Below are 26548 nucleotides of genomic sequence, written 5' to 3' on the forward strand. Positions count from 1 at the left end.
CCCTTCCAACCCACACCATTCTACAATTCTATTGCCTTGGTAATCTGTGAGCTCAGCCGTCTAGCAGACACCAGTCTAGTCATGGTTTTCCCTTCTATCACCCCTTTTGTGGAACAGTGTGTGTGGAAGAAATGTATTTTTTTTTTTTTTTAAAAAAAACCCTCTTTTTTGCCTAATAGAAAAAGGAGAGTGAATGTTTACAGTTGAAGATCCTGGTGCTACGTAATGAACTGGAGAGGCAGAAGAAGGCCCTTGGTCAAGAAGTAGCCTTGTTGCATAAGCAAAAAAGTACTTTGCATGATAGAGGTAAGTGTAAAAATGTTACTGCTTTGATTCAGATATTCATAATCCACGGGTCAGAAGAGTCTTATCAAAATGAAGGTGCTGGTTTGGGGTTTTTTTTGGGGGGGATGGGGAGGGGAATAGGGGGCATGCTCCGATGTGCTTGTGTTTCTCTTCATCTGAAGTGTGCAGCCAGGTATAATCTCTTCAGCATCTGTGTTGTACTGAATTCTGGACAGCAGTTTCTGGTATCCTGTCACTAAATAATTTCTTAATATGATACTGCTCTAAAACGATATTAAATCTGTGCTTAATTAAAAGTGTATGAGAAAATCAGAAGAGCTGTTTTGTAATGCAGTAAATAGGGGGTTGATGCTGCCACATTATAATGTCATGAGGGATGTTGTCCTGCCTGTGATTAGAATCTCGCTTTGTTAGAAGACAAAAATACCTCGTAATAGCTTTTTACATAAGTGAAAGGGGAAATGTCAAGTATTCATGGTATTTTGTGTTGCTGGGAAGGGGTCATATAGTAAAACCTGTGTCGCTGTCTCTTTGGACTTCGCCAGGGACCAACCTACATGGATGTTTGGTCTTGTTGCAGGACTGCTTTTTATGCGTAAAATCTAGTTGAGTCTAAAATAGCCACTACTAAAAATAAGGTTTTTGCCATTTACTTGATTTCTGGCTATGCAAGTATTGGGGTACCTTAACTGAATTACTCCACTGCTGCAGACATGAGGGGGCAGGTGTTAAAGGAGAAAGAGGTTTCATTGGGTGAATTCAGCTGGTGAATGGTGTATGGTGTATGAAGACTTCTGTTCCTTCAGCACTGTTGTTCCCCACTTTGGCAGCAAAACATGGAAAATGGATATCTAAGAGTAAATGAAGGATTATTGCAAACATTTATGTCAATATCTACTTCTATAACTTCAGATAATTAAGAAAATACTTGGTACTCTTTCTCCTGATTCCTCATGTTGTTTAGGAAATGCATTTGAGGCTGAATACCAGAAACTTCAAGAACATAACGAATCCTTGCATGAATTAAGAAAGGAATGCACTGCTAAGAGGTAAGAGGACCTATGCTTTTTCTGCATTTGGGAAGGAAATACAGACTTGAGGGCAGGACATTTGAAGTGGGACTCGAGATAACTACAGAAGACAAAGCTAACTTTAAGTTATCTTTGTGGAATTGCCTGTTTTTTGGGGGGAGGCAAGGTGATACTTGGGAAGATGCAGAAGGGCTTGATACCTTAACTTAAATCTTTTGAAGAAACTAATGGTTTTGGGATCTCTCTCCCCAAAGAGAACTGTTTCTGAAGACAAATGCCCAGCAGACTATTCGATGCAAGCAATTGCTGTCAGAGCTATCCTATATCTACCCTATTGATCTGGTACGTTTTTAACATTCTCAACATCTGCTTGATGTGAAATGAACTTCCTATTTATTGCACTTTGAGCAAATACTGCGTTTTATTTGTGATGAGACTTGCTCTTCACTCATGCTGATTTTTTCCAGCTTTTTGTTGGATTTGGTCCTTAGATTGTAAACTTTGTGGGGAGAGGACTTTATGCCAGCATCTCTCAAATAATCTCTGCTATAAAAGTAGAATAGCTGTAGCTCTTCCTTAATGGATTCTCCCATTTTGTTTATGATTATATCAAGTAACCCTGAAGTAGGCTAGCTGAACATTAGCACAGTGCACATAAACCGATGTCAAAGTATTGAGCTCCAAAACATTTTATTTAATGAATTAAAAGGAATCTCTTCCCTCTTTAAAAAGGTTGCAGATATTTCTAAATTATATGAAGTGTGGACTTCAACACTATTTCAAAGTCAGTCTGAGTTTCATTGAATATTCAGTGGAAGGTGTCCCTGCCCATGGCAGGGGGGTTGGAACTAGATGATCTTTAAGGTCACGTCCAACCCAAACCATTCCATGATGCTGTGATTTTTCTTTGCAAAAACGCTTTGTTGTCATTGGATTTTGTGCAGGTTTCTGTTTACTGGATGATATTGTTCCATTCTCACTTTCCATTCTTGATTTTTTAACTTACAGAATGATCAAAAGGATTACTTTGTTTGTGGAGTCAAGCTTCCTAATTCTGAAGACTTTCAAGGTAGCTGGATATTCTTAATTTAGTTGTTACAGTTGACGCTGCTTCTAAACTTCATAAAATCAAGTGGACTGATAGTAATGGCTTAGGATCCAATTTTCTGACTGGAAAGGTCCAGACCAGAGGAAAGCTTATACATTGTTTATTCCTATTTCCTAGTTAGTACAAAGGAAGTTACTGTTGACTCTTAGAAAAGTACCTCTGTATTCTAAAAAGCAGTACTGAAACGCTGCAGCAGGTTACCCAGAGAAGCTGTGGAGTCTCTGTCCCTGGGGGTGCTCAAAACACAGCTGAACACAGCCTTGGGCAACTTGCTGTAGCTGACCCTGCTCTGAGCAGGGCACTGGGACTACACAGTTTCCAGAGGTGCCTTCCAAACACAGTGATTCTGGAAAATATTTGTGTTCTCACCTAAAATTCCGTGGTGGCTACTTTCAGCCCATAAATCTTGATGGGGCAATGTGCACAAATCCCCATTCAGTTTGCTGTAGTTTCCAGTGAACTTACCAATAAATATCTTGCATAAATAAGAATTTAAAGCTGCCTCATAGTATAGAAGTATTTTACAAGTCAGCCTCTACCTTACCTGTCTACAGTCATCGTATTGCAGAAGCGTGTATTCATCTCCCAATGTTTGGCATCAACTGGAACTTCTTTAAGATCCTCTTGAGAATCTCTCACTCCCCAGTACTTAAGGCATGTGGTTTCTTGGGTAGAACCCTCAGTCAGCAGCATAACTCTTTAAAGCCATCCCATAGTTAGTAACGTGTGCTAACGATGTGTGTATTGGATGCTAGAATAATGGAAGAAGAATATGGAAAACAAATTGTCAGTATGACAAAAAGCAGACTATTGCTCTGTTTTCCTGATTGCACTAAATGTGGTAATGAACTCGGTTTGGTAATTCTGCAGAAATTGGTGGATTGCATCTTTTGGCCCATTTTCAGTTTACTGGCATTAAATCCTCACGTAAAAATTATTAAGTCTTTATCAAAGAATATCAGAAAAATTGTATTACTATGAAGAATTACTAAGCATTCAAATTTAGTGAAATATGAGTTAAATTTGAAAAAACAGCTCGGACATGCATCTTATTTCAGACTCTTAGTAGTTAATAATATTTAACAAAAAATCAGGCATCTGAAGGATCACAAAACTTGTATTCCCTAAAAAGCCAGTTTTGCTGCAAATGTTGACCGCTTTTTACAAAACCCTTTTTGAAAGGGGTCTAAAATGTTGTGTTCTAATAGAGCTCGGTATGATTTCATAGTTGTCGTTGAACATCATGATAAGCTTCCTTAGAACATCCTCTGTTTAGTTATTTCCTGGGACTCCCTAGTGCCTCAGAAGGGATGACTCTGTCATCTCCTTTGTATTGGTGTGTTCACTTACGAAGAAGAAAAATAGAGCAAGACAGAAAGGAAAAGCCCTTACATGGCTGAAGAATGTAATTTGACTCACAAGACAGGCAGGTGAAGCTTTAAGGTTGAAACCTTAAATGTCAAATTGAAAATGGTACTTTAAAACAACGGGTTAATCTGAGTTCTTCCAGTTATTGGCAGAGAACAGAGTTCATACCCTGGGGTCAGTGTCTCTCTGCTAATGAGTAAAGTTATGGAGGAATGCAGCTTTTCCCTGACCCCGGTCATACGTGTCAGCTACATCTAGAGAAATGAAGAAAGTTTAAGACTCGAATTTTGTCTTGGGAATTTTGTTTCACTTTTCCCCTTTTTCTTTTTTTTCTTTTTACCCTCCCCCACCCAGCCACATGTTGAGAAGAGTAACTTTTAGCTTTGAAAATGTAAAATTGGAAGGAGAACAAACCATCGTGCACTCTGCATTACCCTTTCACAAAAGAACTGTGAACTGCAAGCAGTTGTAAAGCAGCTTAAATTTGTTCCAGACCTGCACCTCTTCTTACGTTCTAACTTCTGATAGCTTCGTTAATTATATAATTCTGAGTAAGGAGGATGAGCTTGTGCTGAGCCTGCTATGAGATGCAGTTGATGAAATAATGGAATCTTTTTGTTACAGCAAAAGATGATGGAAGCATTGCTGTTGCCCTGGGCTACACGGCTCACTTGGTTTCAATGATATCCTACTTCTTACAAGTGCCACTCAGGTATCCCATAATTCACAAGGGCTCCCGGTCTACGATCAAAGATAATATCAACGACAAGCTAACGGAGAAAGAGCGAGAGTAAGTATGTTGTAAATATGCTTATGTACTTTCTTCACAACAACGGAAAAAAATGGAACAGTTTCGGGTAGTCTCAAGTGGGCACAGAGTTTGAAGTTATTACTGGTTTCAGTGGCCACTGTTTGAGTTTCTCCTGTTGGAATTCTGTGATCTAACAGAGTAATGACTCCAGTTTTGTCATTCTGGGTCTGTTGACAGGCATATAGCATTGGTTAGGCACCTAATAATGATAGAAAAAAAATTAAATAGTGTCTTATAGGTAAGTTTTGGCTGCTGATTTGGATAATCTGCCTTCGTATTTTGCTACTGGCTGTGACAATAAACTGGATATCAAGTGTAGCCTTGCTGAGAAGTTACTGCCAGTAGTGGAATTGATAAACGTGAGAAAATAAATAGCTTGCTTTAATGCAGAGGATTTTAACCAATTGAAAGAGAGCACTGTAAGCTGTTATCTAGTATAAATCAATTGAATATTCAATGAAGAGGTTTTCATCTGGTCTGTAATCATTGTCATTCAATATGCAGCTACACTGTTGTTGTTATTGTGCTACTAAAAGCTATTTTGCTGTCCTTAAATCCACTTTCCGAATGCCTTCCCCTGCGTTTTGCCTATTTTCCCCCACTGTCTTTGCACCTGTGTGTTCTAATATGAAAATAGTGGCAATTATTGGTTAAGCTTCACTTTGTAGCCTGCAGCCACAGCACTCAAAAGAATGCAGCACTGACCAGCTGTGAGAGGCCAGCTGCTCCGCTCTGATCCCGTGCATGTATGGATGGCCATAAGCTTTGGTTTTCCATATGCAGGGTTTGAAAAGGGAGCAAAGGAAATGACTGAGGAGAAATGAATCTGTGGAAAGTAGCTGTCTGTCTTGACACAAAACCTGTCAGTAAACCTCTTTTCTTTGGACTTAAGGTATCAAAGAATTAGCTAAATATAAATTCTTTGAATATTTTAACACTAATTCCTAAGAGTCCAAATCAGGATGGAAGCGTCTTATTGTGCATACTTGAGGACTGGGATGCTTGGAAGTGTCTGGTTTCTTTCTGAAGCTCAGTGGTTTTTGCCAGGACAGCAGAGGTAACTTGCCTTAAGAGTTAAACTCACTGAGGTCTTCCTGTTTTGACACAATGAAATATGACTAGAGTAGTTATTCCCTGCAAATTAATTTTGATACTGTTTTAATAGCTTGTCCAAATACTTCCTGGGTAACTTAATAGATCATTAATCTGGTTTAGTTCTCTAAGCATATGATCATACTCCTTCCTGTACATCACTTTCAGAAGGGTAGCAAACTAGAAATTTATATCTGGAAAACAAATTTCTGAGGAGTAGAACTGCCTGTGTGTGGGTGTGTGAAGATTAAACCAATTTCCTGTTGTCTGAGACAGATTGGAAGGTTTAGTCCTCCAGGCCATGGCCTTCCAAACCCTCATGACTTGATACTTTATTTCACAATAGATTTCTGTAAAGGATAAAGTTTAGCTAAGTATATGAATCCCCGTTGGGCCATTTACCTGTGTTCTGCAAGGTTTTTTTAGGATTAGCTCCTGCCTGAGGTCTTCTCTTCCCAGCTATTGGAGAGTCAATCCTGCCAATTCTCTGAGGAATTTGGTTGCTATAGAAAACCTCAAATGTCTTAACTTGCAGTTTTCTTTCTCAGCTAATAGCTCGTGTTTCTCACCTGCTCCTAACTGAATTTAACATAGAAATTAACATGCATTACCACATTTCTTTATTTAGATGACCTGTCCTTTAGCAGCTTTTCAAACTCCAATATAAACTGTTGAGCAATTACAGTGAGGTTTTCTCTCTACTCAATCTTTATTATAGCACAGAACATCATGGTTATTGACTAGGTTAAACATTTTGCTTGGCTTTGTATTTTTTTTTCTTGGTCTGCAGGGATTGCCCTGAGATACATATTAAGAGCTTCTAAAAAATGTGCACTGGGGGAATAGCTCATGTTTTCACCGGAAAGCAATTTCATAAGTACACGTGTTTGTTTTTAATGTGATACTGTATAAATGTGTTACTTCACTTTCAAGTTCCTTTACCAGCTTTTTAAAGCCCTTATAATAAGCTGGTTAAATATTTTGAGAGCTTTCAGAATGTAAGTTACGTTTGGGAAATACTTTATCCCCTTCAGATTTGTTTACTTGGACAATCCAGGTCACTATATCTCAAGGTGCTTGTAGGAGTGTTCAGTTTGATCTGTTGTAGTTACTGTTATGTTGGAACTTGAGTGTACTGAAGGAGGAGGAGGATGTGGTGAGAACTTGGCTCATGTGTCTGGCCACATTACTGAAGGTAGGAGGAGATAAAGCTTATAAATGCTTATAAATATCTAAAGGGCAGCTGTCAAGAGGATGGGTCTAGGCTCTTCTCAGTGGTGCCCAGTGACAGGATGAGGGGCAGTGGCCATAAACTAGGAAGCAGAAGGTTCAACCTGACCATGAGGAAACCCTTCTTCCCTGTGAGGGTGACAGAGCACTGAACAGGCTGCCCATGGAGGTGGTGGAGTCTCCTTCCCTGGAGACCTTCCAAAGCCGCCTGGATCTGTTCCTGTGTGATCTACTCTAGGGGATCCTGCTGTGGCAGGGAGATTGGACTAGATGATCTCCGGAGGTCCCTTCCAACCCTGACCATTCTGTGAGATACACAATACCCACCAGTGGCATACAGTATAGGGTCAACTTTGTAATTGTAGAGGTGATAGTGTTTATAAATCTATTCAGTAACTGTTCCCTTCTTGTATTCCGCAAAATCGTTTTGGTACTACTAAAAGGCTGCAAGTTTTCTCCCATAAATCTGCTTTTGTGACATTCTGAATTGGAAAGCTAAGGCAAGAATGTAATTCTCACTGAATACCTCATTAAGGCACTTCGGTGGTCCGTTTCAGCATCTCCAGAGTGCATCAAATATGTAGGAAGAGTACCATTCCTCAGAAGTTCCAGAGTCTGGAAGATTTCAGAGCAAATTATAGATAGAGAACTCTGAAATTTAAGCTACTCAGGTCAACAGCATGTTCCCCTCTGCAGTGACAAACATGCTTGCTGAATAAACCACCTAAATTCCTTGGCACTGTTCTTGGGGAACTGAAACAGCACTTCATCACTTCCTCGTAAACATAGTAAGAATGCAGAGATTAAACTATTTACGATAAATTCTGACACTGTCTGTCAAGCCCTGCGTTTAATGCTTCTGTTAGTCTGCTCCCAGATTTTTAAATGAGGAACAGCTTCCAGTTTAGGGCAAACTAAGCAGTGTTATGTCTGGAGCGAGACAGACTGTGAAGTTGCCTGTGTTGGTGTTTCTGCTGTCATTGTAGTATCTATTTTCTATGGTTTTGCGTTCTGTTCTTTTAATGCCAATGCAAGCTAAACATCTCAAAGTAAATGCCTGCAATTTGCTGGCTGGAAGATAGGGAATCTTTTGAAACTGTATTGTCAGTCTCCTCGTTAGTGTTAAAGCAAGTACAGTAAAGCACACTTAGGCAGTCTGCTTGGGTGTCTTGGCATCTCTGTTGTCTCAAAGCTGTGCTTGGTTGCTACTTTCTGTAACTGAAACTTCACACGGCACTTCCCCAACCTGCCAGTTGAATATTTAAGAATAAAATACTTATTTAATCAAATCACATTAGACAGCTTGGAAGTAGGTATATTCCCCTGTGCAAAATCACGTTCTTTGGAGTTTACTCACCTTCCTGGTACCCTGGCTTGTCTGGGCAAGTGAAATTCACATTCAGAGAAATTATTTCTATTGTATTTTTGCATTCTTATTTGCACAGTGTCTTTTAAAAGGTTTTCAAGAACTCTTACTGTTCTGCTAGGTAATTTGGAAATTAGAATAGCTTCAAACAATAGTTCTGTGAACACTGTTTGACTGTAGAAATAAAGAGAAATCCTGTAGTATATGCAGTCTGTTCTGGCTCGTGCTACACCACTTTCCGACCAGAATGTGTTAAGGGTGAATTAGAAAACGAGCAGTACTGAGAAAGTAACCACCTCAAAGTCGTGTTACAGGTTACAGGAAAAAAATGAAGGGTGGAATACATGATCTAAAAAAGCTTTTGTATTTAAAAGGCAAAAAGAACACTCTAGTTTTCCAGCATAGCTACTGGAGCACATACAGGCATTGCAGAGTTGTCTATCTCAAAGAAGTGTTAGTTTTTCATGTTGTATGTTTAAATATTGAACTTGTTGCCACTTAATGCTATAAAGGTCAATGTATATAAAGTTTAAAAATAAAATTAAATAATAAAATACCCAACACTCAGACCTTAGACAGTCATGGAAGATGGGTGATCTAGTCTGGTGTATTCTTTGCAGGAATATTTGGCACTAACTGACCTAACAGTAAACTTCTGTAAAGCTTTCCTTGGCATTTTGTAGCTTATAGGAAGTTTTAAGGTCTTTTCCTCCACTCTGCTTGAGAAGTACATCCCCAGCAGGCTGAAGGATACACAGACAGCTGTGATGCAGTCTGACATCTGCATTCAAAGGCATCCGACCTCCTTGCAGTTAAGTTTAATGAGTTTGGTTTTTTTTTTGATGTACCTCAGGATCCAGAGAGTTGTGTGGAATGGCATAAGGAGTTGTGAAGTTGCGCATGCTGCCGTTTCCCTGTGGCTTAGGTATCAGGGACGTGTGAGGAATTGGACTAGACCACTTTGATTGCCAGAGCTCTGTCTTGGGACTGAAATCAAGCTTCAGAAGAACTAATATTGAAAATAATTTATTTTTTTCCCCTCTGGACAAATAGTTTTAGCTGCTTTAATTTCTATATAAAGTAATAGTATTGAGCAACAGTATAAGTTTTGAAATAAATCTGTGAAGCTATTTGCATTTTTCGTTCCTGAAGAAATCACTGCAGAGTGAGAGTGGGAATGGCATTAGTAGCAATGGTAGGTCATTTCATGATTGGTTCCCTGACATGCCTAGTTGGAAAGACCTCTGTTCTACTTGGTTTTGTAACTAATGCTGCTACTTGTCCTGCCTGAATACCTTCTGTTGTCACTAGGAAATGTCTATTGGTTGCTGTACTGTGTTCTCGTAGAAAATGGGATCAAAATGTATACTGTGTTTGCAGCTAAAAGTGATAGCTTTGATCCTGAAGTAATTTTCTGGAAACTATGTCTAGAAACTATTTCTGTGATGTGGGGGTTATACCTCAAAATTGTCTTTTTCTGGAGCTCAGCCTCATCGTTATTGCAAACTTTGGGCATGCCAGAAGATTGTAATAACTGGTAATTTTTTGGTCTTAATGTTTAATTTAGGTAGATGTTGTAGAAGTAGCTGTTCTGAGCTAGGGTTCTGAAGATCTGCTGGCATCAGACTTCACCTGGAAACAAAGACTGAGTGCATCCAAGCTCTTACATTATGGAGGCACTGCAGCAAAACTAGATGTAATGAATTCTGTGGGTGCCCATGGGGGAAGTGACAAGATAAGAATAATAAAAACGAGGCCATCTTTCACTGGGATGAGACAATCTTGTGGCAACTGAAAAGCGTATCAAGCATGAAACACAGATACCCTTGTTGGATCCTCAGAATGGTTGTGGATTCCTTAAGGATGTAAAGCCATGAGTGAGTTTGTCCCTATACGGCTTCTGTGGAGCTAAAGCAGGTGCAGGGCCAAAGGGCTGCAGTGCTGGTTGTGGTGAATGTCAGTGTATCTGCATGGCTTGTTGACTGAGTCTTGAATTCCAAGCTGTAAGTTGGTCTGTGCCAGTTTGGGATGCTTTTAATTAGTTTAGAGAGCCAAATTTCAGAGAAGTGGAAAAGTTAAGAGTAGTTGGGCCAGATGTACTTTTAATCTACACACGTTCGAGCAGTTAATTCGATACGTTGGTGTTGTGTTTTAGACATGCTCACTTGCACTGAAAAAGAAAACTCCCCTTATACTGTGTGTGGGTCACACAGTATTAAGTCACGCAATCCGAGTTCTGATGTAAAAAGCTTTTCTTCTCAGGCCTGTGAGGAAAGCAAAGCACTGGGACAGGTTGCCCAGAGAAGCTGTGGATGCCCCATCCCTGGAAGTGTTCAAGGCCAGGCTGGATGAGGCTTGGAGCAATCTGGTCTAGTGGAAGGTGTCCCTGCCCATGGCAGGGGGTGGGACTGGGGGGTCTTTAAGGGCCCTTCCAACCTAAACCATTCCGTGATTCTATATCAAAACCAGTTCTGTATCTTCTATATCTATAGATCTATATCTATATCTTCTGCTAAAAGACTTGTTTCCAAATCACCTTTCTCAACAAAATGCGTTGTCTTTCAAATTTTCTAAGTGTGACAGGCTGGGTTGCGTAGAGATAATTTTGGAGCACTTGGAAACCACTGGTCGAATAAGCCTAAAAGTGGTCCTCACTGAAGGAGAAGATGGGAGTTTCAGCTCTAGTAGACTTCCCAGAACCGAAGGTGGTGGTTGCTCTGTGCCTGGCAGCAGAGAAGCCACTTGCAACGAAGCGGTCTGAAAAATCGTGACACAAGTGAGTGAAGAATAACTTTTCACTGACAACTCAATCGAGAAGGCTTTAATCATATTTGGTCCTTCGGCTGGGATAATAAAATGGCAGCTTTGGGAAGAAATCTTGGCACTTCAGTCAGATGGAGCTAGATGGTTTGTTGAGAAATCTAATAGCTGTCAAAGCAAAGTTGATTCTTTGTGGTAGATGGAGTGTGTGTTAAGTGTTCAACTATATTGCTCAAAGAATGCTTTTTGCCATGAACTTCTCTTGAACTGTACTTTTACGTTCCACATTCTTGAGGATATTTAGCTAGAATCCAGGGTCATTTTATTCTTGATCACCAGAATAATGCTTTTGCCTTCATTGGGTCAGCAAATAATACTCTGCAGATTAAGAATTAGATCGGGCGATGTGTAATAAATTTAGATACCGTTAATACTGTTTCTGAGAACTAGAAGCTTTTTTTACATGCTCCTGCCCAGTCTGAGAAAGCAGATTTTGTTTACTGCGATAGATGGGACCGCTGACCCCAGACATCTACAGCTGAGAAATGTTTCTGTGAAGACATACTAGTCTTAATTTACTCCCACTGGAACACTATACTCCTGATGAGATTATTTTTCAAAACATTACTTCATTTTTCAGTAAGAGGGGACTTGACCTGTATAAAGTGTCCTCTAGTTAAAAATGATCCTTCAGTGGCAAGGAGATTTAAAGTTCCGATAGCAAGGTTGTCTGCTCTGTCCTTACAGATAGCCCTTGCATCGGGATATCCATCACGGCTTGTATGAGGCAAGCCTGAATTCAGGATGAAATATGTCACGGAAATGCACAGTCTACAAGAAGCCATCAGTGTCACTTGGTCTGTGGGTTGCTAGCTGTGGTTTTGAGGCATTTGCAGGCGTTATTTGCTGAACTAGTAGAATGATACCTTTTTGTATAAATTGGTGACTGTCTTATCATGACCTACCCAGCTTTCATAATCTGGGTCTCTGCTTTCTTTTCCTGGACACAGCCTTCACATATTGAAGCTGTTGTACGCTCTCCAAGAGCAAGGTCACAGCAGTTACACTTCTTAATAGAAAGATGGCAGTGCTTCTGCTTTCGATTATCTTCTTGTTGAGCTATTCCGATAGGCATGTCGAAAATACGTTTCATAAAGTTAAACTGCCAATATGTTTTCCTTTCCCAGTAAACGAATTATCTTTGCATTGTGTAAACCTTGAATGAGGATATGCCTTTTTTTTTTTCCCTTGGCAGTCTGTATTTTTGTCATCAGGTTTGTTTTACAAGTACAGCTTTTTCTCTCAAGTAGAAACTAAAAGCCATATAGTAATCAAATCTGAATTCACTTGTGATTTGTGATACATATTCATGTCTTAATCTCATTGCTAACAAAGCAAAGCGTACACTTGTAATCCTTTTTTCTGCCTTCTCATTTGATTTCAGCTTTGCTCACCAGGTGGAGATCTTACTGTTTCGTTTAAAACTTCACCAGTCACGCAGATTGTTGGCAGACTAGTTAGCTGTTCCTGGTAGGCTAGTAGTCACCCTAAGGTCAGTTTGTGGCCTCCACCATCAACTGGTAGCTAGATCTAAACAGGATCTGAAGTGTCCTGTGTTGCATCTCTGTAATTGTGAAGTCTGGTGCTGAAGGCAGTTTCGTACTGTTGCATTTTACTTGTTGTCCAACACGCGCTCCGACAAGCTTGGGTCTGCTGCTTAAGATCAGTGCTAGTCTCTGCTCTGAAACTGATAAAACCATGGGGCAGCTTATCTGAGAAAGAAACAGGTTTGGAAGCTGTGCAGCCAAAGCTTCTTGTGCCTTGGTCTTCTGGTGGAGTACTGGGTATTTTGGTGCCTGTGCCACTTTAGCAGCTACATTTCCTAATACTGGATTTAAAGTGTCCTGGGGAATAGGGATTTCATGGGAGCTGGCTGGGCAGTGGTAGTCCTTCTCACTTGTTACAGAATGGCTTAGGTTGGAAGGGGCCTTAAAGCCCACCCAGTCCCAACCCCTGCCATGCGCGGGGACACCTTCCGTAGACCAGGTTGCTCCAAGCCTCATCCAGCCTGACCTTGGTCACTTCCAGGGATGGGGCATCCACAGCTTCTCTGAGCAACCTGTGCCAGTGCCTCACGACTTCCCCGGTGGAGAAGTTTGCTTTCTTGTGGTTCAGAAAACCCCAACACCTTTAAATAACACAAGTTTTTTCCTCTGGGTACAGCATTCCTTTACAGTGAGCAAACAGGATGTGGTTGGCTTGGAGGGAAAACACTAGCTCCTTCCTCCCCTGCCTACCCCTGTTGCAGTCCCCCAGAAGAGAGTGAGATTGAAATAGCTCAAACTTCGGTAAATATTTAAACTGTGTTCTTGTACACTCCTCATACATCAGTCATATCCAGCAAGAAGTTGTGACTTTTTCGGATCAGTATCTTATCTGGCTTGAGCTGTTTAGTTCTGTAGGGTGTCCTGTCCATGGGCTTAGGCTTGAAATTCATCATTTTCTAAACTGCCTTATTTCTTAATAGTGTTGTGTGAGGCATAGTTGTTCCCTAGATTGCTGCATTATGTTGCTGTCACACCAATTAGTGTAATTCTATCAGTTCTTTATCTGTATAATAGTGAATAATTGGGTTTCAGATGCATTCTGCCAAGTCTGCTCTATAGTCATCTCCCTGCAGCCACTCTGCTTACTGTCCTTGGAAATGAGAAGTTAAGGAAAAAGGCATGTCAAGTTTGTTCTCTGACAAATGGGGTGGATGCAAGTTGGGCAGGAAGCAATCAAAGGTACAGCAGTTATGGTGATGTGAAAAAAGAATCATAGGATCATTTAGGTTGGAAAAGGCATTTAAGATCATCAAGTCCATTAATCCAACACTGCTAATCCCACCACTAAACCATGCCCCTCAGCACCTCATCCACATCTCTTAAATACCTCTAAGATAGTGGCATCGACTTAATTTAGTCAGTGGATCAAGCTTATGATCTGCAGTTAACTGATGGATAAATAAGTGTTCTTTAAACATAATTTAACTTGCAAAGCTACAAATATTAGCGGTGCTTGAGCTTTTGCATCGCTTTGAAAATTAAGGTTATCTAACACAATTCCAAACTAGATTTGGAGTTTTACCCACCTTTGTTAAATGGGATGCAATATGCTATTTAAATTGTGCCACGCTTCAGCCTGTGGAAAACAGTTAGATGTGATGTGTGAAAAATCATTATTTTACTGACTTCTTCCCTAAAGAGCTTTCTGAAGTGGAGATTAAACTTTGAGACTTTAATGTAATTTGGGATATGGCAGAACTCTGAACAGAAGAGAGAATAAAACATCTAAAACATATGGTGTAATATGAAAGTAGAAGCAGGTGAAAGCAGTTAAAACTGAAGCAATTTCTTAAGCTTTAAAAATAGTTTGTATTAAAGAGAGGCGGTTATAGACAATAAAAATTGGCCACCAATATATTGGTACATATGTGATTTTTCTGGATACAGAGGAGTTCATAAATCACAGAACACAACAGTAAATGTATCTGGACTTGAATTCATAAGAGATATTTGAGGTCTGAAATAAATGTATGGAATAAGGATTCTTTCAGCTTTTCCTAATGGTTACCATCTGACTGAACCAAGAGTCCTGTGGTGGCTTACTGCAAGCTCATCAAACACTGAAGTTACCATGTAAAACAGCTAAAGATTAGCTGAGGATGTAAAATTAAGTGTGATCTTGATGGCTGATACGTACTTGTCTAAGGACAGCTGCAAAAAGAAGGACAGTGAAGAGAGAGGAGTTCTTAGTGGTTATAGTAGAATATTTAGCAAAGAGTAATCTAATGCTTAAACAACCAAAATGAAGCAAATCACATTTTTAGCTTTGAAACAAACCTCTAGTTTTCCAGAATCAATATCTGTGGGCAACATAAGCAATCTTTAGAAGACACTTTTCTGTAGTCAGTTGTAAATACATCACTATCAGTGAGCAGTTCTGGTTGGAGGCACTGTAGTAGCAAACTTTCTGCCCATGCTGCCTTATCAAAACCAGTGGTTTAGTCCATATATTCAAAAGTCAGAAAGAGATGGGAGAAGTCTCTCTGTCGTTAGCCCTTGTTCTCTTGGGGAGCTTAGCTTATCAGGTGTCTGTTGGAAATACAATCCAGTGGAGAGGAAAGAGTCTCGGAGATTCTTGGAGTGTGTGGAAGAGACCTTCCTGACACATCTGGTGAGGGAACCAGCTAGGAAAGTGCCCTGCTAGAGGTGTTGCTTGTGAACAGGGAGGACTCGGGGGTGATGTGGTGGTTAGAGGCCGTCTTTGGCACAGCGATCATGAAAATGATAGTTTTTGATTCTCAGAGAAGTAAGGAAAGAGGGGTCAGCAGAGCAGATTAGGTGACTGAGAGTCCCTCGGGAGGCAGTCCTGAAGGGCGAAGGAGTCCAGGAAAGCTGGACATTGTTCAAGAAGGAAGTCTTAAAGGTGCAGGAGCAGGTTCTCCCGATGTGCCAGAAGACAAGCCAGCAGGGAGAAGTCCGGCCTGGCTGAACAGTGAGCTTTGGCTGGAACTCAGGAAAAAGAGGAGAGTTTACGAGCTCTGGAAGAAGGGGCAGGGAACTCAGGAGGGCCACAAGGATGTTGTGAGGTTTTGCGAGGAGAAAATTAGAAGGGTCAAAGCCCAAACAGAACTGAATTTGGCTCCTGCGGTGAAAGACAAAAAAAGATGTTTCGAAGTCCGGCCTGGCTGAACAGTGAGCTTTGGCTGGAACTCAGGAAAAAGAGGAGAGTTTACGAGCTCTGGAAGAAGGGGCAGGGAACTCAGGAGGGCCACAAGGATGTTGTGAGGTTTTGCGAGGAGAAAATTAGAAGGGTCAAAGCCCAAACAGAACTGAATTTGGCTCCTGCGGTGAAAGACAAAAAAAGATGTTTCTGTAAATGCATTAACAACAGAAGGAGAGCTACAGAGAATCTCCATCCTTTATTTGATGCAGGGGAAAGATAGTGACCAAGGCTGAGGAAGAGAAATGTTTCCATAAATACATTTCCATCCTTTATTGGATGACAGAGTGACAAAGGATGAGGAAAAGGCTGAGGTACTTAATGCTGCCTTTGCCTCAGGCTTTTAACAGTAAGACCAGTTGTTCTCTAGGTACCCAACCCCCTGAGCTGGAAGATGGGGACAGGGAGCAGAATGAAGTCCCCAAGGGGAAAAGGTCAGTGACGTGCTACACTGATTAGATATTCACAAGACCATGGGACCAGACGGGATCCACCCGAGAGTTCTGAGGGAGCTGGTGGAGGTGCTCACCAACCCACTTGCCATCATCTATCATCAGTCCTGGATAACCGGGGAGGTCCCAGTTGACTGGAGGTTGGCCAGTGTGACAGTACAAGAAGGGCTCGAATGAGGATCCAGGGAACAGGCATGACAGCAAGCACATGGAAAATGAGGAGGTGATTGGTGACAGCCAACATGGCTTCACCAAGGACAGTGTTGATGTGCCCGAGGGCAGGATGGCTCTGCAGAGGGATCTGGACAGGCTGGATCCATGGGCCGAGGGCACTGTGTGAGGGGCAACACGGCCAAGTGCCAGGTCCTGCCCTTGGGCCACAACAACCCCCTGCAGCGCTCCAGGCTTGGGGACAAGGGGCTGGAAAGCTGCCCAGCGGAAAAGGACCTGAGGGGTTGGTTGACAGTGGCTGAACAGGAGCTGGCGTGTGCCCAGGAGGCTAAGAAGACCAAGAAGTCATAGATTAAGAGCTTTTTTCCAGCAGAAATGTCTTCAGGGCCCTAGGCAGATGTACTTGGTGAAGACGTTCATTGAAACTCCAGTCTGCTCATCCTATATTGTCCCCAAAACACAAATGTGTTTAAACACATTCCAGAATACATCTTGAACTGAAAATTTAAATTTGCCCTGGTTTAACACTGGTACTTCGTTTAGCTGTTTGCATGTTAATGAATCAGCTGGAGCGGGATGAAGACAACCAGCCACCATTGATTTTCCATATTGACTAGAAATGCTTATGTCGTTACTTTTCTTTATAGAAAGACTTTTAAACCAGATTTGACAATTTAGTACCCTGCCTACATTCTTTATAACCTTAAAAAATGTGATTTACTGAAGTTAGTTTTGCTTTTTATTTCAGTTTGAAGTATAGCTGTGTGCATGTTATGTTTACAGTGTGTGCTACTTGACTAAAGAACATGTTGGGGAAAAAACCCTCTCCTTAGAGAGACTGGCTTCAAAGTAACAGCTCCCTGCGTCCCGTTGATGGCATAGTTGGGTATCTGTAAGCTTGAATGTAAGCAGAATGGTATTTTCTTATGCAAATGTTCAAACTGACCGTTTGAAAACTTAAAATTTATGAAGAGCTGCAACGTCCCTGAAGGTCTCAAAATGTAATTCCGCTGTTGATGGTAGGGTGCTGGTTCTGTACTTGGAGAAGAGGTGGACTTTCAGCTCTGTTTTTTATTTAAAAGGCTGGCTTGGGTTTACTTTTCCCCATCATTTTCTGTGAACAGAGCATGTAACCTTTGCCTCGCTTTTTCCTTTTCACAACTCTTTTGGGAGGGTTTAATGAGTCCTAGTACTCAAGAAACTTTCACACAGAGTCTACAGTGTAAAATAACCTCAATGTTGACGCTTCACTGACCCGCTCTTTTTAGCTGGGATTTCTTCCTTTTCCACCCCTGTTTGCCTGGGTAGTTTACAAGGCAATTAGAAATTCTTCCTCTTAGGCTTGCACTAATCTGTGTTGTGATACTTGAGTGCACACTGATTTGTCAGTCTTGCTTGAGTCTTTTATGAGTAGATCATATATTTGGTTATGTAGATCAGCAGTACTCTAAGCCTTGACCTGCTCATGCTTGTTTACTTATTCCCTGTCAGCAAAACCTCCTTATGTGTAAATAGGCTAAAAATCAGTTGCCCTATGTACTACAAAAACCCTTTCTTTGTCCTTAGAACTGCTTATGAAATCATAGAATGGTTTGGGTTGGAAGGGACCTTCAAGCCCCCCCAGTCCCACTCCCTGCCATGGGCCGGGACACCTTCCACTAGACCAGCTTGCTCCAAGCCTCATTCAGCCTGGCCTTGAACATTTCCAGGAATGGGGCATCCACAGCTTCTCTGGGAAACCTGTCCCAATGCCTCCCCACCCTCTCCAGGAAGAATTCCTTCCTAATGTACCATATCAATCTCCCTCTTTCCATTTAAACCTTTGTCCTGTCACTCCCTGCTCTTGGAAAAAGTTGTGGATAGTAGCATCTAGTTTTGTTAAACATAGGATTTCTGTGCTAAAAATAGAATCTGACTTGAATTATAGATGTGTTAGATGGAAGAGGAGAGTTTCTTGACTAGCTGTTAGTAATGTGCTCCCTTCTGACTTTCATGCAAGTTTTTCTTGGACCAGGTTTAAGCTGGAGTGGGTTTTGGTTTTTTTTTTTTTTTTAATCCAGCAGCTGAGATCTGCTTAGAAAGTGTGGCAGTAATTAATAGGGGTTAGGTCGAAATAAAGCAGTTGATGTTGACTTGTTGGAATTAAGATTGCAGGTAGAGAGGAGATGCTTATTCTTGGGAACCCTCCAAGCAGAAGAGATGGGAGGCAAGGTGGAGACAGATGAGTTGTCATCTCTATTCTCATCTCTGCTAATATAAAATTATCCAGAGATGATTCGAAGTGCCTTGTAACTGCCTCTGCGATATTTTTTTCCTGTCACCCATGAGAGATGGCAATCAAAACCTCTTTTTAAGACTGAGAAAACTTGGGTCTTGAATGTATTAGTGTTAGTATAAGCCTTGTGTGTGCTTTGTGGCAGTAAGCATGATACTGTTCTCGTTCATGATGGAAGTAGTAGCTCTGTCGTTGTGGTAGCACAGGTAGAAGAATACAGCTTCTGCCCAAAGCAACATGCCATGAACAGGGAGGTAAGATTAGTGTCTAAAAATGTAACGCATGTGAATGGTTTACAGTTTATGATGGATTTGCCTCTCTTCCTGCAGTGTGGGACAGCTGGGTAACACTGGTCATCGGCCTTGTATCCCAGTGAGTCCTATAAAACAGAGCACGTGGCTCAAAGAAATTAATAAAAACTTTGCATTTCTTACAGTCCTTCAGGATCAAATAAGCAAAACATCATACTTCCAAAACAAACGTAAGCTTCTAAGATTGAGAATTCTCTTTATGTTATCTTAGATCCTAAAGGCACATACTGACCATCTGGTTAAAATCAGTCTTGTGTGCAGGTTGGAGCACTCCTATACAGTCTTCTCCACCTTCTGAATTCTGAGTGGGGCTTGTTTAATTTCAGCATCTTTGACACAACTGTTGTAGATCCTAAAGCTGCCTTTCCACGTGCCTGCTACCTCGTTATTCCTTTATCACTAGTCCTTGTGCTTTTCCGCAGCGCGGGCTCTTATCGCTGCCAACATGTGAGATGTCTTAAGTGAAGCAAGAATAACCTTGAGTACAGTGGAAACACGAGGTGCACAAACAACTCCAAAATGGGGTTGTTGTAACCTGTTATAAATTACTGAATGTTGTGTTTTTTTCCTGCATCAAGCTAATGTTCTCTGAAGTAAGATCTTTGAGTCACTGGTAGAATTATTACTGCTGTATGCCAGCTGAGCAGTGTGCTCTTTCTCTATATATCTATCTATATATATGTAAAAATAGAATATCAACAGTAAACCCAAGATGTATTAGAGCTGTGTTTTAAGAATTCTGCACACTATTGAAAAGTAATATTCCATACTCATAAATATCAACTTTTTTACAAGGGCACGCTTCAAACTCACAGAGCAGAAGCTGGTTTGTTCATAATTACTGCCTGACAGCATAGTAGGGGTAAGGTTTCCTTACAGCCTGTAGGTGGGCTGCTCTGAGAAGGACCAGAGCTCAGTTTCAGTGTACTATAAACAAGTTTCCTACTACTTGGTAACTTCAGGGGTGGATGCCCCATCCCTGGAAGTGTCCAAGGCCAGGCTGGATGAGGCTTGGAGCAACCTGGTCTATGGAAGGTGTCCCTGCCCATGGCAGGGCATGGGACTGGATGGTCTTTGAGGTCCCTTCCCACCCAAACCACTCTGTGATCTATGATCCTCTCAGATGATGTCTTCTGGTGATTACACAAGACACTTGTGTCTTGGGTTTTTTCTTTCTACACTAAACATACCACAAGTATTTCTTCTAATTTGTCATCTTAGAGTAAGTATCTGTGTTCTGCTTTAAAGTAGCTTAATGATCCCCACCCCCCAACTTCCAGCAAGAATGGAAACAAAGAAAGTCCATGTTGAAGTAGAATGGGCAAATGGATGCTATTTGCATTTTATTGAGTGCTTCGTGATTATAAAAATACTAAAATAATGGTTTAAAAATGTATTTTTTGAGCAAGTATAACTAAAACTTTACACAGCGGACTTTTGCAGCGTGCCAGAATTGAGCTTCCAGCCGTGCTTTATGAAGAAGCAGGCAAGAAGAATTTTGCATAGGGTGCCAGCAGTTAAAGTTGCATTCAATTATACTCAATGAAGCACTGTATAAAATGTCATAGTTCCTCTTCCTTAACTTTATTGCTTGTGACCAGGCTTAACGGGCAAGCGAGGTAACACACAAGGAGAGAGACATAAAAGTTGGTAATATTTTTCTCCATGTCATAAATGTACATACACCAAGACATCCACTGACATTTTTCAAGACTTTCATGTAAATGATTATGTTATGAAAGCTGACATGAGGATGTATGTAGTTCAGAGCCTTTCAAGATTAATTAGTGGAAGCGAGAGGACTGGAATGTGAATATTAGCAAAGAAGCAGGACCAACGTGATAAACAGAAAAGCTTAATTTCTACCACGTAAAAGAAACTGTGTGTGGGAGATGGTAGCGAGCACTGTAAAGCAGTTTTTATCCTCTTTTCTATGCTGTGTGTATTGAAGAGCTCTGTGTCTAATAATAGAACGCGTGGTTCCCATTACTAGTGACTTAATGAAATACTCTCTTTAGTGAAACATGGCTTGTGTTCCTAATGGTGCTTTTATTGTCAAGCTTGAGTGAGTTTTATACTGTTAATTGTAAAGGTATCCCTTACATCTAAACCCTGCTCTATTTGGGTAGTGTAATTGTAGATATTGAGATGAATTCCTTTTTGATTTGTATTTTACACTTAGGATAATGCGTCGTGGAACTTTCGTAGCGTGTGTTCATTTTGAGAGGTTTTATTTTCTTGCATGGGGAACTAGTTGGATTTATAGATCTATTAAGCAAGGTGAGCTGGTTGTATACTATTCACAGTGATTTTTATATTCCTCAACTTGAAGTGACCTAGTGAGTTTGAAAGTAGCATAAAACTTGAAACTGACGTCTTAATATTTGATCTGCTGTGATCATGACCTGTTAACCTTTAGCTTTAATGGCCCTATATAATTCTCCTTAAAAGGTGCAGATGTACTCTTCTGTGGGGCTGATTGATGATAAAATACACTTTGCGTCATCACCCCTCTAGAACATGTGTTGTTTCAAGTAGATATTGATCTCCTGTATTTGTTATCTTATATTTGAGAGAGACTTTGCTTTCTGATGTAATGTGGGGTTTGTGCAGATAATACGCTCAGCATCTTGATTAGGAGCTGCAGAACGTACAGTTCTTGAAAAGGCAAAAGCTCGTTTCATGGGATAGTTCCCATAAACATAAATTTTAGATTGTACGAAGTATTGACCACGATGACCTCATAACCTCTGGTGTGGTAAGGAAGAGTCAAGACAGTCCTAAGAAATGAAGTATTAAAAGCATTTATGAGAACTGCTTCACTTAAGGAAAATTTCCTAGAACAAATGTATAAAACTATATCTTTAATGCAGACTGTTAAAGTTTCAGAACTTCAGGGACGTGAGATCTGGTTCTCTGATCCCATGCAGCAGTTAAGACAGAAGCTGTGCTACTTTCTTAAACTCTTTGCTACACCTAGGTATTGAAAATTGTGAAAAATGCTTTATTAAATTGGATAAATAAACATATCATGTTTGCATGGATTATGATGTTGGAACTGACTTGAGTGCGTGTGTGGAGCTTGGGGAAGGGAAAGGAATCACCCCGAGTGCTGTTCTGGTGTGGTGGTAAGCGAGTCTGCAGGCATCTTCTGTGTGTGAAGAGATCTGTGTGCTCTCAGTAGCAGAACAACAATCAGAAGAGAACACCTTTCTTAAGAATATTTCTCTTTGGAAATGAGCTAATCAACTGTGAATGGCTGAATACAAAAGAATAATTTGGGCTCTGGTGGTATGCTGTATGCTTAAAATGTGCTTCATGTAGTGAGAGGAATGTTACAGCTCTGGGAGAATCATAAGGTATCTTTTAAAAACCTAAAATACTTTAGAAAATGCAATTCATTATCTGAATTTTGACATCAGTTTTTTGTAAAGGCCGATTGACTGGAATTGCAGAGGGTTCACAAGCATGCCCTGTGGAGGGGGGTCCTGGCAGAAGTCAGCACGGGAAGCTTTTTAAGTCTTTACCTTCTCAGAAAAGGAGTCTGTGTCTTTTTGAAGTTTATTAAAGCATCTGAATAATTTCACCTTAATGCTTTTTTTTTTTTTTTCTTTCTCATCAGGTTTCCTTTATATCCCAAAGGAGGGGAGAAGCTTCAGTTTGAGTATGGAGTATATCTTCTCAACAAAAATATAGCACAGGTTGGTACACTGAGGTTTTATCTCTGATCTGCCTAGTTTGTGTGACATGAGTGTGCACCTGCTGCCTTGTGATGCTGTTCTCCATGGCAAACCTTTGTGAGCTAGTGGAGGCGTTGTTCAAATCACTGTCTTTGCTTACCTTACTGCTTCGTGCTTGAGACTTTCTCTTGTGGTTCTTGAGGAAAGGCTTGCCAGCTAATAATGAATCTTCTTTTTCAGATAAATACTGTGAGTCTGTACACACTGTTTTGAAAGTTGTAAACTTGTTCTCTTTTTTTTTTAATTGTGTCATACTTGAAGATTCATTTGTGTCATTCTCATTCCAAAATGCTACTTTAATTAGTATTCTACTCCTGTACATATGATATGAAAACACAAGGTGAAAGTTCTTAGGTCTTACCAATGCATGACTTTAGAGGACTTTTTAAAATATCATCATCCTTACTGCTTCCCTCTTAATGTATGTGAAGAATCATCCTTTGCTGAGGCAAACACATCATAATTTACAAAAGTTTACAAACTTGCATTGGAGTTGATACTAATCCCTTCTGCCAACCCATTTGGTATGGAATTCAGAAGATGTTTGAAAAACTGGTCTGAAAAGGACCAGTGCAGACCACTTTGACTGTTGCTTGGTCCTGGGGCAGGGTCAGCTCCTCCTAGGACACCCCTGGTATGTGTTTGTATAACTTTCCCTAAAGGAAAGACTGTGATCTAATAGTCTATTCCAGTGATTGGCAGCCCTGGCCATTATAGTAGTCTTTTCTGACACCTAATCCAAATCTGTCTTGCTTCTGTTTAACTACATAATCACTTATTATAATAATCTGTTTAATTCTCTTCCTCGTTGCAAAGTTTTATGCATTGAAAGACAATGTCTCCTTTTTAAAGCGTTATCTCATGGGAGATGTCTCTTAATTTCTCAGCTTTCCTGTCTCTTTCATCTGAATCCACATCTTTCTTGAAGTACAGTGCCCAAAGCTGTGCAAGTCTTGCCTTCAAAAGATTGTCTAGGATGGGAGAAATGCTTCACAGGTCTTTTCATTTCTTTCAGTTCAATACATTCCCATAGATTTGTACTCTTAACAGCTTTAGAAAGGTGAATTTTGTGATTTGGTGGAACCACCAACCCCAGGTCTCTTGCACAGCAACAAAACAGTCGAATCAGAATTTTGCAGAGGACTCATTTAAGTCATGTTTTACACACTGTACCTTGAGTGTACCTTAGGTGCCCCTTTTTTTAAATCATGTCTCTGATTTGTTGACAAGTCTAGAAGATGGAGTACAGTAGGTTGGGAACTCAATCACAGCTTTATACTGTCTATATATGAACCTATTCTCTATCCAGGTCACCTAATTAAAATATTGAATAGAACTGGGATAAAGCCTAGATCCAGGTGGCACCCCACTTCACTGGCACTTCTGTTTCCAGCAGTGAACTATTGCTTAACTACACCCAAAGAGTACTTACTTGTGCTGTATTCATTCATACTTCATCAATATCCCATTTCCCCAGCATACTTGCGAGCATATTACCCCATAAAGTGCCAAGAGATTTATTTAAATTCTAACAGAAATATGATGTTTTGGTTTCTAACCTGTTTGTAAGGCTTGAAATTAGATTGATCTGACAGTTTTGTTCTTGAAAAATCTGTTCTTTTTTATGCTTAATTTCTAGTAGTTTGGTGTGTTTTTTCTTTCCAGTTCTCTTCTTTTTTTCCCCATTCCCTACCTCAAAATAGAAGTAAACCTTCTCTGTCATCTCGTTGTTTGTTTTTTAAGCTTGGATTGCATTTACCATTTTCCAGACTTTTGGTATCTTGCCCGTGCATAGTGTATTTTGGAAGATAACCTCCAATGCTCTGAAATTACTTAAAGCTAAAATATCTTAAGATGAAGTTAATCAAGTCCTGCTAATCTTGGAAATTCACTTAACCAAGCTGTTAATGTAGCTTAGACTGTGGCTCTTTGTTGCTGGCATTAATAATGGCAGCCAGCTGTTCACACTTGACTTTTATAGGGAAGACTAGTGAGAGAATGAGATTAAATACTCTTTCCTTCAAACACTTTGATGGCTTTCTCTCTCCATTACTATCAAATCAATGCTTTCCTTAATCTCAACTTGTGTAAATGCATTAGTTCTTTCTGTAACTCAAGAGTTGTGATGCTACTTGCTTTGCTTTTCAACCTTTCATGTTCTTTGGTGTTTTTTTTTTTTTTCCCCCCTGTTCTGGACTTTCAGTTATGTGAGTCAAGTCCTCTGTACTTCCTTCTTGATTTGAAATGACGAACTCTTAATTGAGCCCAAGTTGGTAATCTTTCCATTTCCTGTAGTCTGGGTTGGTTGGCACCCGTTCCTGTAGGAGCTTTTTTCTTATAGGAACTGTCACCTCTTGTTTACCTGTTTTTTCTCTGACTTGTCTCCTCTGGGATGTTACCACTGTTGGACCTACTGAAATCTCTCATTCTGAGTTTGTTCTTGTCCTGCTTCTAAAGGACTGAACAGTTGAACACATGATCGCTCACCCATGTTGCCTTCCAAGTCTTTGCCGTAGGCTTCTCAAATCACTGGCATGTGTTTAAAACCATAAAAGGTAAATTAAGACTTTTAAGTACGTATTTGTATTAAAAACTTTCCAAATTTACATGGGGTCACTGGTGGTGGTACAAGCTAGAGTAGTCAGTGGCCAAACTTTGAAGTGGTTTGTACAACACCAGTGGTTCACATGTTAATGCTTGAGATTGTATGCTGTTGAGTATAAAAACGTAATAAAAGTAAATCAGCATATTTGGGAGGCTTCTACAACTTATTTAGTCAGGAAAGTGTTACTGAAGTCCGTATAAACTGTTGTTTTGATATCCTTGGTCAAATATCGCAGCTTTTTATAGTTCTGCCAAGGGGAAATTCCATTGTGAAAGCAGAACAGGTAGATAGCACGTAGAAATATGTCTCCAAACCTCTGTACTCAGGGGCTGACTTGATCTAGAAACCTGACATTGTTTCAGTCCTTCGTGTGTTCTTTTAGAGCCTTGAACTGGTGAATCCAAGTAGCTTTTAGAAGCTCTTAGGGATGCTTCAAGAAAAACGTCCAGATACGCTTAGTTAATGTGAATATGTGAAAATAATTACGTTTGGATGGAGAGTGAGCGGCTGCCTCCTTTCTATAGACCGTCACAACCTTTGAAGGGATCCCTTTAAGGCCCAAAGGTCTTGCCCTTAATTCAAGGAACCGGTTCTGCGAATTAGTCTCTTGTGAACAAATGTGGATTGGCTGCTTAATTCCCTCTGGGAAGATGGGAGGTGTCTAGAGGAACAGTGCTGACTCTACCAGAGCATTAAGAGAAGAGCTTGGCTCTCCATCACCTTACCCGAAGTCATGATCACAGTGGGTGAGAAACAATGAGCCCAAAAAACTTGTATCAAGTTGAAGAAATACTTGAAAGGATTTGTATAAGCTTCTGTGGTTTCACAGATATCTTATATGGGATGATTTTTTTTCCTTTCACAATTACCTGGAGTTCTGGCAGCGAGGAGAAACATGAGTAGGGGAGAGCCAGGGTTGATATGAATGTTGATGTTCAGCTTTTCGTTGGTGGATGAAAAGCTGAACATGAGCCGGCAGTGTGCACTGGCAGCCCAGAAAGCCAACCGTATCCTGGGCTGGATCCAGAGAAGTGTGGCCAGCAGGGCGAGGGAGGGGATTCTGCCCCTGTACTCTGCTCTGGTGAGACCCCACCTGGAGTGCTGCGTCCAGCTGTGGAGCCCTCAACATCAGAAGGATATTGACCACTTGGAGCG

The 26548-nt window shown here is 40.6% G+C and overlaps 1 protein-coding gene across 1 annotated transcript in view; it reads left to right on the forward strand.

The window, feature by feature from the left end:
• Positions 1-179: 179 nt before the first annotated feature.
• UVRAG (UV radiation resistance associated) overlaps positions 180-26548 on the forward strand; it is a gene marked incomplete at its 5' end in the record, with an annotated part of 57466 nt that continues 31097 nt past the window's right edge. Inside the window, 6 exons of the mRNA XM_010159630.1 lie at positions 180-306; positions 1271-1355; positions 1592-1679; positions 2346-2406; positions 4438-4603; positions 22671-22749. Of these exons, the coding sequence (XP_010157932.1) occupies positions 180-306; positions 1271-1355; positions 1592-1679; positions 2346-2406; positions 4438-4603; positions 22671-22749 (606 nt within the window). The remainder of the gene's footprint in view (positions 307-1270; positions 1356-1591; positions 1680-2345; positions 2407-4437; positions 4604-22670; positions 22750-26548) is intronic.

The sequence above is a fragment of the Eurypyga helias genome, unplaced genomic scaffold (genome assembly GCF_000690775.1).
Source record: "Eurypyga helias isolate BGI_N326 unplaced genomic scaffold, ASM69077v1 scaffold2489, whole genome shotgun sequence".
Taxonomy (NCBI): domain Eukaryota; kingdom Metazoa; phylum Chordata; class Aves; order Eurypygiformes; family Eurypygidae; genus Eurypyga; species Eurypyga helias.